Genomic DNA, 13106 nt, shown 5'->3' with positions numbered 1-13106 from the left:
GTCCTGGTCTAGGAAAGTGTCTCAATTACCTTCTGAAAGGGGTTATGTAACAAAACTTTAAATAAACCATGTGATTCTCCTGTGTGAGCAACGCTAATGACTGAAGATCCCACCTCTTGATGCATTTAGGGCTCTCCATATCAGTTTAGGGATATCTCATAGGAAGTACTCAAATTCACCAGCAGATAAGCCACAGAAGAAAAAAAATTAGAATAAAACCTAGCTTTTGAACAAAGCAGTGTAAAAACAAAGGAGTTAATTTGGGTACCAAATATTTCAGCTCTTCCAGATTTTAGGTCAAAAAATTAATGCAGTATCATCTTGAAACCACAGGAAGGAACATTATTAGACACAACATAATCAAGCTGAAYTCAGATCAGAAGGCTGTGCTAATAAGACTGCTCTTACAAAAGTGCAAATGAGTCATTAATTACCACGTGATTAGGATCTCATTGTTTATTTACATAGGGAGAGGATGATAGGAAATTTACGGAACGGTAAGCTAAGTAGCAGCTTTGAAAACTCCTGTACTTTTCAGGATAGGAGGTAAGAAATAGAATGGGGCAAAACTGTAATAAGAATGTGCAAAAAACTTGCATTTTTTTATTTAAAAAGTAACACACTGCTCTACTTAATAACATTTCTTTAAACAGTTTTAGCTTTCATCTCAAAGATGAAACCCTTCAGGAGAATATTGTTCCTAATCAGCAGGCTGCATGCCTGGTTTGTTATTGATAGATAGATGAGTACTCCTTGTTTAGATAAGCAATGCCGCTTCCTGTGACTATCAAATGTTTACAAGATCCCTCTTATACAACTGCTTATCCAGCCTGTTTCCACGTAATTTGTGAACTCTCATGGCTCTTCAGCACAGGGTAGGTCTAGCATTACAAAACAAAAAACTTTTATTCCAAAACATATCTTGTTGAGTCTGGGCAGTTTAATTACATTCACTGGCTGTGAAGGATGAGGCACTGTCAGGAGCAATTCTTTGAATCTGGCTTAACCTCTTTATTACTGATCCTCCACTGTAATTCCTACGCTGCTGTATTCTGTCAGTACTTCGCTGACCCCAGTGGGAAGTTGGAACTCATACAGAACATCTAGCATATGTCAAACTGCTTCTCTGTTCAATATACTCATTTTTCTTGGCAAAACTCTTAGAAACCACTCTAACTCATTATTAACTCTCATTACCTATGAGAACCTTAATGCAGTGCAAAGCATTTCTGGGTTTTACACTTACTAAAAGCACACATGATAAAATCCTAATATGGTGTTAATAGAAACATTACTACTGTATCTCAAAAATACTTCAGTAATACATTGGAGAATATGAAATTTTTGATTACATGTTCAACTTTTTTATTATAGGACAGAGCATGCTTAAATAAACAATCTAAATCTTACTTGAAGCATTTGGATCATGGCGAGGTTTGTAGCTTTGAGAAACTTTGAGCATATTCTCTTTAGTATTGGGCTGACAGGGTCTTTTGAATGGATTACAGAATGGTTTTCTAGTATCTTGTGATAAAGTAGTTGGAACTGTGTTATGAGTCTCTATTCCAGTCTGAAAACACCTGCCACTGCTGAAGTCTTGTGCTGAAATTACACCCATCACTTCAATTTCTTTTCCTCCAATCCTCAGTGTCTGACTTTCATCAAGATTTTCCAGCTCTTTAGATTTATATCCAGTACCTAAAAGAATATCAAAATCTAGTAATTAGGACAGCACAGCAAATACTACTTCCTTAACATCAATACTCACCCACAGGAAGGAAAAACAAAACTGTCAACAGGTACTGGATTGTTAAGCAATTGAATTTTTTCACATTTGAATTCATAAAGGCTTTCTCCACTTACCAGAGCTTGACATTTCAGTGAAAATAATCAGAACTGTAAGAAGATACAGGGCTATGTGAGCAAATATTCTATCATCCATCCCCATCTAAGACAAGTTCTACTGAATAGCGAGTATTTGTTTCAGGGAATTTCAGCAAAAAAACAGCACCATATCATAAAAATTAGCAGCCTGCCTTAGTTTTAAACTTGCTCAAAACTACTGACTGCTCTGGGTTCTTTTTCCTTCCTTTCATGCCCAAACACCCACTAGCTCCACTTGCTGTTGATTTAGATGGACTGAATAATTGAAAAATTGTTCTAAATTAGCTTTTTAAAATTAAGATTTCCTATACATCTGAAAGCTTTACTTCCACATACACCCTAAAGCATATACGCTCTGATTTTTGACTGGGTTTATCAACTCAATACTTTGTTCATTCCAAAACCTATCAGGAAACAGAACTGGTGCATTCTTCCATGCCCCCTTAGGGACTGGGTCAGGTGGGCATTCTCAGAGCACCTAACCCATACTGTTAGTCTCATTACAAAATACAGCAGCAGCTGCCACCTTCTTTTAAGAGGAAGATGAAGGAAGAGTGGTGGTTCCTTCTTTTAAATAGCATTCTAGTGGTTAAAGCTCTCATATAAAAATGGGAGGCTTTTATATAATTTCTTCTCCTAACTCAGGGAGCTCAAAGCCACATCTCTACCTTGAAATTAGAAGCAGGCATAGTTTTTACCCCAACTGTCAAATTTGTATCACTTAGGGTAAACAAGCTTGAATCTTTAGCTGGGCCAAAAAAAAATAAGAGCATTACTCTGTAGACTAGCAGGTAAAGCACTGGCCTGTGACAGAAGCAAAGTTTCCCAAGGTTATACACATTTAATCCAACAACCATTATATATAAAGAGTCCTGGGAGCTGTTCCAAAGCCCATGTCTCCTACCTCTAGGGATAAGTGTCTTTCCCCAAAAGGCTGGGAGGTGAAGATCTGGATCTGAATTCCTCTAAAGGGAAGAAATTAACTGAGGTGTTCCACAGTCTAAGCAAGTGTTGAGAAACAGTTAGCCCAAAAGGAAAAGGAGGTATTTTTTATTCTCTCCTCTAAATGCATTCAAAAAACACAAACTGATCTTTGTTTGGTTCTTGACATTTGCTTTCAGGAAAGAGCAAGATAGCAGAACATAAGTGAACGCAAGTGCCTTTGTAAATGAGGTGCCTGGAGAGGGAATTTTTGACTTATCCTTGATCAGCTTTTTTTTTTCTAGTACTACTTCTACATAGCTGCAAGCTGAGCATGCTGAATATAGGTGCCTCTCTGCGCAGCCTCTGTTGAATTCAGGTCTGAAGGCTCTAATTCTAAGACAGGATTGGCTTTAAGGACAGATGGGAACTCGGGAGAGGCAAAAAGAAAATCTGCAAAACTCAAATGTTTATTCAGCTACCAGAAATAATTGTTTCTATAACATAGAGCAAATCAGAAAAAAGGAATTCTGAAATTCTTTATAATATATTATTGATGAATTAGGACATCTGCAGGGGAGAAGAGTAAGAAGTTCTGCTGCCTAAACTCAAAAACAAGCTAAAGCCAGTGCTGTTTTTACATTCTCATGCCCCTTCCTAGATCCAGCCCTGAAATGCCTGAGTAAAAAATAATTTCCTTAACCCTTTTTTTGATTTTAAAATAATAATCCTCATGCTAATTTACTCACTGTAAACTTCCTAGTATTAAACACAGTTTTGGAGGTAATCACTACTACAGGACATAATCCTTTTCCTTCTCATTCAGTGGGAATGTAAAACAATTGCATATAAATTTAAAACTTAGACTTCTTAAATTGGTCAATTTATGATTTTTTTAGAATCAATGAGCTATGTGGCATCAGAGCAATGAAAACAACTCTGAATGGGGGAGTTAGCACCAATGACATTGACATCATTGTGCTCCCTGACACCATCAAGCATAGCAAAAAGATTTTTACCAGCGAAAACCAGAATATTCATTTTCCTATTGTATTTTCTGCTAATTCAAGAGGACAGGACTTTAAAAAAAACACAAAAACAACAGGGTGGTGGCTGATGCATTCCAGGCATTATTCTCCTTCTCTCTTTCTTCAAAAATAAGCAAGCCAGTACATATATTGCTTTGCTATACATGAATTCAAATTAGCTTCTAAGTCAGAGACTGATTTGCAAATTAAAACTGCCTGGTCCTAACAAGGCTCACAATGTCAGCATTGTAACAAAACAGCAAAGAAGCCATGTCCTAAAATTAATCAAATTGTGTTTTGTAGCAACATTGTCCAATCATATTCCCTTACTAAATATCTTTGGCTCAGTTAGAAAATTCAGTTCTTGCTTTGCTTTCAACAAAAAATTACTGCTTCTGAGCTGACTGCAGCCTATAGTTTGCTAGTCTTATTTTTAACTCTGATATCAACCCAAACTGTGTCTTATAGCAGCAGCTGCTGCTAAAACTGCAAGACTAAAAATTGCTACACAGTTGACTTTGGCTTGGCTGGAAAATGTTGCTGTTGCTTGTCTTTCCAACAAAGATAATATTTTTAGCTGATTGACTAGCTGAGAAGTACAGATCCAATCTCAGACATTATATTACTGACTGGAATATCTACAGGCAACTTACCTGTATACCTTCCCCTAATTCTAACACCTTCTCTAGTGAATTAGTCAAGCAACAGAAATCAACTTCTCATCCCCCATTTGGCAGCTCTGATGAATTAGTGTAGCAGTTCGTTTCCAGATCCCCCCCAGACTAGCATTTGGTGTTTCTGTGAATAATGTTATTCAGCCTGCCCCAGCCTCCTCCATGCATCTGCCTCATGTGTAAGAAGAAGTATAAAGCTTTTTTTTTGCCAAAAAGAAAATCTGCATTTTTTTTTTGCATCCTGTGGTCAACAGTTTAGCATTGGGAACTCTAAACTATCAAAAGAGCCATGTTTCTTCTATTCAAAGCACATTATTTTTAAGACAGTTCTTCACTTACACACATATGCAAATCTACGGTACCTCTCCCAATGTCTTTGCCTTCCATATCTTTCAGTATTACAGACTTTCCTTTTGTAATAAGGACAGCATCACCTTCCCACTTCTTGCGCTTTTTCTTTGACGCCTTACACCACACAACACTGAAATATTTTGTAAGGCAGTCAGGTTCTTCTTGAGCTGCTGCTTCTCCTGCCATTCCTGATGTTGGCAAATACAGTGCATCTAAAAGGGAAATAAAATAAAACAGAATATCTAAAGTTCTCTTGATGAAGCATACAGTTATTTTCTTTTCAAACAAATCAAGGACAATCTATGCGTGTCATCTTGTATAAACAAAGTGTATTTCCTGTCCTGGGTAGCTTATGTTAAATTTGGAGTGCAACTGGACAGCGCATAGAAACTGATCTTACTAAATTGTTTTCGGAAAGTATGCACTTTCAGGAACAAGACATTACTTGGTGTATTAATAAGAGAGTTCCTGATTTGGCATAGAAGATGATGAGGGTGGAAAAATTATAAAAGGAAAGGCTGGACAAAACAGAAGGGAAATGAGGCTAGGAGAAAATGAAAATAGAGTCCTGATGAGCTGGTGCTGGGCAATGTTCTGGAAGCAAGGACAGGAATACAGAATTCAAGAAAGACAGTAAAGGAGGCTGGTAACCAGATCTGAAGTCCATAGTACTAAGTTGCAGAATCACTATAATCATAATACAGCAAAAGATTACTTCAACTGCTTTCTTTATATCCTTTCAAAAAAAAACTAATTATGCAAACCTTGAAAAAGACCATCTCCTGAGCTTGCAGCATCTCAAATGTTGTTACTAGGCTTACATTAATTTAGATTTGTCAGCAGTTAACTAATTATAAGTATCATGGATGTAAATATTAATAGGAAATTATTAACTTAGGTTAATAAGGTTAAGAAATCCTAATAGAACAAATAACAGTTGCTTATAATATGGATTAAGAATAAACATATGCTTTCAAGAGTTAACAATCTGACATGAGTCAAGTAATGGTAGGTAAGTCCTCAGCATTATCTAAATGAGTATCTGTAGCATTCCTTTTCAGCACATGCACAACTTCAAAGAGAGAATCAGACTAATTTTCATTAAAATACCCTTGCAAGCTGGTTAAAGGCTTAAATCGGTTTGCTCCTTTGATTCCATCTGGGATTCAACACTATACAAATCTGATACAAAAAACTGCTTATGTCAAAGACTAACCTTTCCAAACTTTCCAAGTATGCTGGTATTTAAAGGAGAAGCAGCAAGAATAAAATTTTGCTCATAATAATGGTCTAATAAAGAAGGCAACCTAATAACCTAGACATCAAGCCTACATTATCTTAAAACTGCAAAACACTTGTATGTAAGTTATATGCCTAAAATCAGAGTAATTGTTCAGACTAACCTTTATTTTATCAACAAAATTATTAAATATATGCAAAGTGCTATACTTATGGAAAAGGATTTTCTTTCCAAAGTTCTCTACCAGTTTTATTGTATTTATAGAACTCTACGCTAGCACAGACCCTAAATATAGGATTTTCCATAGGTTGATCTTTTCTCAGGGCATTAGCCCTCTACACCTGTTGAGTGTTTCATGCACCACAGATGACCCCATCTCCAAGCAGCAACAGAACAGCTACTGAAGATTGACATACCACATGACGATCAGAAAACAGAACAGACTATCTCTTTCTGAAATGTAGGGAATTGTATTTAGATGAAACCTGGGAAATGAGCCAGAAAGCGAGAATAAATCCTTGCCATTTTGCAAAAAGGCACAAGGGCACTATTGGATCTTCAGTAACCACCATTAATAAGATCTGGAGGATGAAGGAGAGAGAAGGAGAAGGAGAAAATGCTTACACTGCTAAAAATACAAAAGACTAAATTTGTTTCTGTTTTGAGTTTCTAAATGTAAACTGGATCAACAAAACAAAAGATTACTTTGTCTTTGGCCTTGGAACTAATTCTCATCTTTTAATCAGCAACTTCTACTTGTTTTCTCCTTTTCAGATTTTAAATAACTGTTACTGCAAAGAACCAGAGATTTCATTGCAGAGCTTTCTTCTTCTCTCTTGAAGGATGGCCATCTGTAAATGAATGGCCACCTCCTTGTCTCCTCCACTGACCCCCACATGAGTTTGGTGACCCCTGAGGTCTGTATTATGGTCACTGCTCTTTTACCCAGGGAATCCTGCTTGGTGTTATCTGAATCACTGGAAGATTAACTTTAAGGTCAATAACAATTCTTCAAACTCTTCTTTTCCCTGCTTCTTTTAAAACAGTAAGAAAAAAAAACAATAGTATAGAAACAGTGCTGGAAACTGCTAGCTTTTTATAATAGTGACTTGTGCAGAGAAGCATTCTAAAGCAATCTACCCCCAGTGAGAAGAAAACTGGACACATATTACATATAATATTACCACGTTTCTATGGGAAAACTGAAAACCAACAGACTCTGCAATGCTCAGATTTCTTCCCTCAATTTGTCTTCTGAATTATTGTAATTTCTGTTTATAGAAAAACTCAATAATGACTTCTCTGCCGCATAACATATTCCATGTTTACTTATAACTACAGTAGAGTTCAGGATAAAAGACATTTTTCTTCGTTAAAAAGAAACATTTTTTGGTTAAAAAAAAAAAATCTCAAAATTCTCTTCTGTAGAACTCCCTAGAACAGAAAACCCAAACCTGTTCACCACCAGTGCTGCTCGGTTACTTGCCTTCAACCTTCCACTTACGACATGCTCAGCTTGTCGCTTTTGTTTGTATTCAGCACCTCACCTATTTAACTTTGAAGATGTATTCCAATGCAATAGCAGAATATCCAAACGCTGTAAATATGGCGTCAGGAACTTTTCATGAATTGAAATGAGACTGGTATGCTGTGTATATCAGTGTTTGATACAGGAATACGGAGAGCAACAGTTGGGACAGTAAAACTGTTTCTGCTCACTGCCAGCAGACAGTATCTAAATAGAGATGCTTTTGCCGAGATCCTGGAGGATAAACTGCAACTGTAAATTCTGAGCTCTGCTGTTTCAGTCCAAGCTGCTTTCAGTTTGGACTGAAAATAAAAAGTAATGGGAACTTCTGTAATAAGAAAAAGATCAGGAAATCATGCCCACTCATTTCTCTCCCAACTAGCAAACTGCCTAGCGTGGAAGTACCGTTTCCTTAACTGTGAAGAAACTGGAGCAGATGATGTTGTCTTTCTTCCCAGCATGAAGGGCTTGGAAATCTTGAAAATACGGGTAAAAAGGCTTCGAAAAGCTTGCACAAATAGAAACATACCCAGCTGAGAACGCAAAGGCTTAAGTTTCAAGATATAAACCATGGCTTACTTGATACAAGGAAATGTTTCAGCAACTTTCATGAAGGTAATGATTTACAGAAAATGGGACAGGATCCAGGAAAGGGGAAGGGGGGGAGTGTTCCAATGGCAAACTAGTTTAACCAGTTTCTGATGAACAGGATTTAGAGAAAATGTATTGATTAAATGCATTAGGTTACTCCCAATGCAGTAAGAAAACAGAGCCTAATTATGAAAGACTGCAAAATTTAAGTCAAATGCACATTTTCAGTAGAATACACACTGTAGCTTGCAGCCCTGTAAATCTGCGTTAGCACACGGAGTGCAGCATGCTCCAGTGAACGGGACACTAGACACCTCAACCTGAGATGTGGTTTAATGGATGGCTTAACACCACCTAACTGTAGGCTGCTGCCAGACGCCACGAGCTTCCCCTTCCTTCCCTCTCCCCCCACCCCGCTTTCATCCCCCAGCCTTAGTGACTGAACAGCCAGGGCAAGTCACATCAACCGATCCCATGAGCAACCAGGGTCAACACAAGAGGAGGAAACATGCGGCTCAACAAGGAGACTAGGGGACTGTCCCCTTTTAGCGGCAGCTACTGTTAGACTAGAGCAATTTTGAAAGCACAGACTCTGTCAAATTATTTAATGACTTTATACCTGAATTTTCACTTTGTAAGTGTGTATCAAATGATAGGGACTTTTCTCTGAATCATTTTAAATCTTCTAAAACAAAAATCATTGTCAAAATGCAAATTTTACAGATCAAAGAAAACAACTGGTTCAAATTGCACTCTATGGTGCTAAAGAGCAAAAAAAGAGAGGTGGGCAGAGCCTAAAGTCTGGACTGGTACAAAAGAAAATCTGGACTCAGAAGGAATCACAGCTGAAACTCGAGCACAGTGCTCTGCTGTAGCCTCTGCAGCCACTTCTGCGTACCTGCAATCTATTGGCTCCTCCGCAGAGCCAAGGGCACTTTTGTCTTCTGAGTAGCAAAAGAATTTTATAGAAGCTCACTTTTGCAGTAATCAAAAAGCTGCTTAATCAAATTCCTTCATAACATTCAGAGAACAGAGGTTTACACAGTAGTTAAATATCTTGTTCTGTATGAAGTATCTGTATGTTAAACACTTCTAAGAGATCCCCAGGAATATTTAAAGAAATATGATACAGAGGTAGCATCATCCTTCATTTGCAAAGTAATTTTAACATAATCATAAATTTAATACTAAGCTAACATGTAAATGTATATTACTATTCAGTGAAGATGGAAAAATATGTAATAACTCTTAGCAGAGCACTTCTGTGAGACTTTTTATGGAGAGCACAGCCAGAAAGCATTGAGCTGACTTGCTCTAAAACCATTGGAATCAGTGACAGCTGGGATAACATCTCAGATTTCCTTGATTACAATCCAGTGTTTAGTACCTCTCTTTTACACATAAAATATATAATATGTAATTCGTCTTGCACGAATCAACGTCATTGCCAAAATGAAATCACCGTTACCTGAGGAGGCCCGTAGTCTTACCAGTATTTAAGTTGTGTGGGTGACCTGTAGAGACTCCAAGTCCTGACAGAGAACAGCCCAATTTTAAGAGTAGAGTGCTGAGATCTGTAGGATGTTTTTGGTTTAATGTGTTTTAAAAACAAAAGCAAGTAAAATATTTTCCATTTCGCACTAGCTGTTGAATGAGTTTGCTGAATGTGAAAGTTAGCAATCTCACCTAAAGACTTCTATTTCAAGATATAGTATTTTCTTTTTCTTTGAAAAAACACACCATTGTTTTACATTCAGAACTATTTTAAACAGATTAAAAAAAGTAAATGATTTAATAGTTTTGAACATCTGTGTCGAAGTCACTTTATATGCATACCTTTTCTCTGAAATTTCATCCCAAACTAGCATCTAGACTGAGGAATGTGAATTACTGTGGGGATTTCCATTAATATATTTTACTTTACGTAGCTGATAACTTTGCCAGGTTGGCTGAAGTCTTCCATGCTAGGTGTCTACGTACACGCAAACACACACATGCAACATTCATAAAAACTTTAGGCAAAATAAAAATCATTGTTTGTGAGACCAAAAATCACAGATAAATACCATTTTAGTCACAGTAAACTATTATTCATTGTAGAAACTCTTAACAGCTCAATACCCTGGAGAAGAATCTAGAAATCTGGGGAGAAGGTAGCACTTTTTTCTTTTGGCTGGGGTAAAACTTCTTCCATTCCTGAAAGCTAAAAGCTTTTGGAAATAAATGCAGTTTGCACATTCTCGCAGCTTAACTTCCTGAGGATTACCCACTGGACATGCTCTAAATGAGGCCAAGAACAACCTTCTCTGTAGTCACAGCTCTCACTGCTCTGACCAGAGCTGGGTCGGCTCCAAGCACTCCAAGTGGGGAGTTTCTCCTTGTCCCACTCATTCAGAGATGTCTCCCCTCTGGGAACCAAGCAGGAAAGGATGGCAGAGGGGACACGGACAGCTACGAGGGAGAGCTGCTTGGGAGAAGCAGCCTGAGAAGAAAGCCTACAACTGGAAGGAAAGGCTGACCTTACAAAAGAGAAAAGCTGAGAGGTGGGTAAGAGACCGTAAGTGCTAGTTGGAAACAGAGCATCCAGGGAAAGGCTGGAACCAGCAAGGGAATAAAAGGAGTAGGAAGACAACAGACGAAGAGGAGGAATGGAGAGGAAGACCGGGGCAGACTGGGACTGGAGTAGAGTGGGACTGGAGGCTAGCACAGAACTCAAGCAGCAAAGAAAGCTGGGATTTTCTGAGCAAGAAGAACTGGGGCAAGAAAAACTATGGCATCTGATCTCTGTCCTTCAAAATTCAGGGTTTGGTCAAGAACGCGTGGCTTGCTGGAAGCTGCCAAAGAAAATCACAGGAAGACCTGGGAGGAGGAAATGAGAACTGGAGCTGACCAGGCAGTGACAGGGAAAATAAAATGAAAAGTGACAGGGAAAAAAACAGCTAAGGACGACAGGGAGTTGCAACAGAAAAGGTGGAGAGTAGGTGAGTCCAGAAAGGAACTGGCTGTACAAAGACACTGAGGGCACTCAGATGTCCTTAAATAAAATAAGTAAATAGGGCCCACTCAACTTCCCCCATCCTTCTAGTTTAACTGTTTTTTCCTAATTCAATTTTTAGGACTACCGAGGTTAAAAACATCAGAAAAGCAACTACAAAAATTTTAAAGAGATTCCCAATCATTTTACAGAATCTGATTCAGCAGCAGGTCTCCACATGAGAGGGACAAGGGAAGATTTAGATACAACATACAAGATGGAGGAAGTTAAGTTTTGCACTAGACCTGTTTGACTGATGGTGCCCTGTGAGACCAGCCGGAATCAATCCCAAGTTTAGGGCAGGCGGAGGAGCCAGAATCAGAAAAACATTTGATTATGTAATGGACGAGTCAGGGGAGCCAGAACAGGAGCTAAAGCTTGGATCCTCTTGCTGTTTTTCCCATCTCCCTTGGGTACATTCTGCTCTTCAGCCCGGAAAATCTTCAGTCTTTCAGTTCGTTTGCTGTCAGTAAATACATGCTAAACCCACTGGGCAAAACACTGTATGCCACTACACTAATGGTCTACACTGAATTCAGCAACCTCCTACCACAGGCTAAAGTTAGAAGTTTCAACCTTGCTTATGCCTTATATAGGTGAAAACATCACGTTACATGGAATAATTTGTTTAGAAATTTTACTTTACTTTAAAAGCGAAGAAAAATAATATTTACAGCCCTGTGGTACAAAACTACCCCTACCCCTCCCCGAGCAAAAAAAAACACCTTACATTAAGAGAAGAGTATTAAGTTTGTGTAGTCAGGCACTCAAAGTTTGGAAATGTCAAAAATAAGATTGTTCCAGTGACCTGATCTGCCCCTTTGTGCATATGCACTAATGATAGTCTTTACAGAAGGCAGGATACACGTTCCACTGCTTTTCCATGGGACCTCTTTCTCATTCAGTGCGCAGAAGTGAACCGCTCTGCAGCTGCGGGAAAAGGAGGCTGCTGCCTACAGGGTCCTTGAGCTCCTGTGTTACCAAAGGCAAAAGGTGTGTGACAAAGGAGGTAGAGACTGCAAGGAGAGAAAGTCGACTCTCATGGTTAGATCTTTTGAATAGTGCCTTAAAGAACTGGATTCACATTTCTGCTAGAGTTCCTTTGTGGCATAAGGAGTCATTTCACCCAAACTTATCAGCAGTAGTCATTGGCCGAGTGTCTGAACTGAGATTCAGTCTCATTTGCAGCCGTGCTGAGCCCTCACAGGTGCAACTGGAAGCTGTGGCTTGAACAGATTAACTCTACAGTACGCTGAAGTACTGAGATAATACAGTCCTAGTTGATTCAAACTGCACCTTTGGTACTAATGGGACTTTTTGTTTTTATTCTTTCTGTGCCTCAGCTCCCACTTTATCTCCCATAAAGTGGAGATTATACCAACCTCTCATCTCACAAGAATGTTGTGAAAAGTAATTACATTTGTGAAGCACTCATATGCTATCATGATGGGCACCAGAGAAAAATCCATTAGGAAATTAATTCAGAATAGTTTGAATAGTGTGCTGAAAACAAGCCAAAAGTCTATCACTAAACAAAAAGGAGAAAAGAAAACACTGAATAGCTGCTCATTAAGTGGATGCAGTCCATTCTATGAACTGAAACAGGCAAGGAAACCTATGGAATAATAATAATACATGATCATTTAATTCATGACTATACCTTAATGCACAAAAAAGCTGAACTCAGGTTGTGCATATTTGCAACAGTTTATTGAGTACTTGAGTTTGTAACATTAGTAATTTTCTTTCCAAATACAAACTTTCTATGCACAATAATAGAGATGCTAGATGTACTTAATTTGAAACACTCAGGAACGAGGCCCTCTTACCACCTGTCAACAAAACATTTAGCTCT

General features: G+C 38.3%; 1 protein-coding gene across 11 annotated transcripts in view; it reads right to left on the bottom strand.

Moving 5' to 3' along the window:
* The window catches only part of RAD54B (RAD54 homolog B), a 69522-nt gene that overhangs the window by 20837 nt on the left and 35579 nt on the right, over positions 1-13106 (bottom strand). For 8 of the 11 annotated variants that reach the window (XM_026081012.1, XM_026081006.1, XM_026081013.1 and 5 more), the window contains 2 exons: positions 4870-5070; positions 1411-1698 (listed from right to left, as the gene is read on the bottom strand). In XM_026081012.1, the coding sequence (XP_025936797.1) occupies positions 1411-1698; positions 4870-5070 (489 nt within the window). Of the gene's footprint in view, positions 1-1410; positions 1699-1863; positions 2399-4869; positions 5071-9707; positions 10283-13106 lie in introns of those variants that run through there. The other 3 variants (XM_026081014.1, XM_026081009.1, XM_026081016.1) reach the window with 3 other exon arrangements.

Source organism: Apteryx rowi, unplaced genomic scaffold (assembly GCF_003343035.1).
Source record: "Apteryx rowi isolate R43461 unplaced genomic scaffold, aptRow1 scaffold_533, whole genome shotgun sequence".
Classification (NCBI taxonomy): domain Eukaryota; kingdom Metazoa; phylum Chordata; class Aves; order Apterygiformes; family Apterygidae; genus Apteryx; species Apteryx rowi.
The sequence above is the reverse complement of the archived record's forward strand: the minus strand, read 5'-3'. Positions and strand labels throughout refer to the sequence as shown.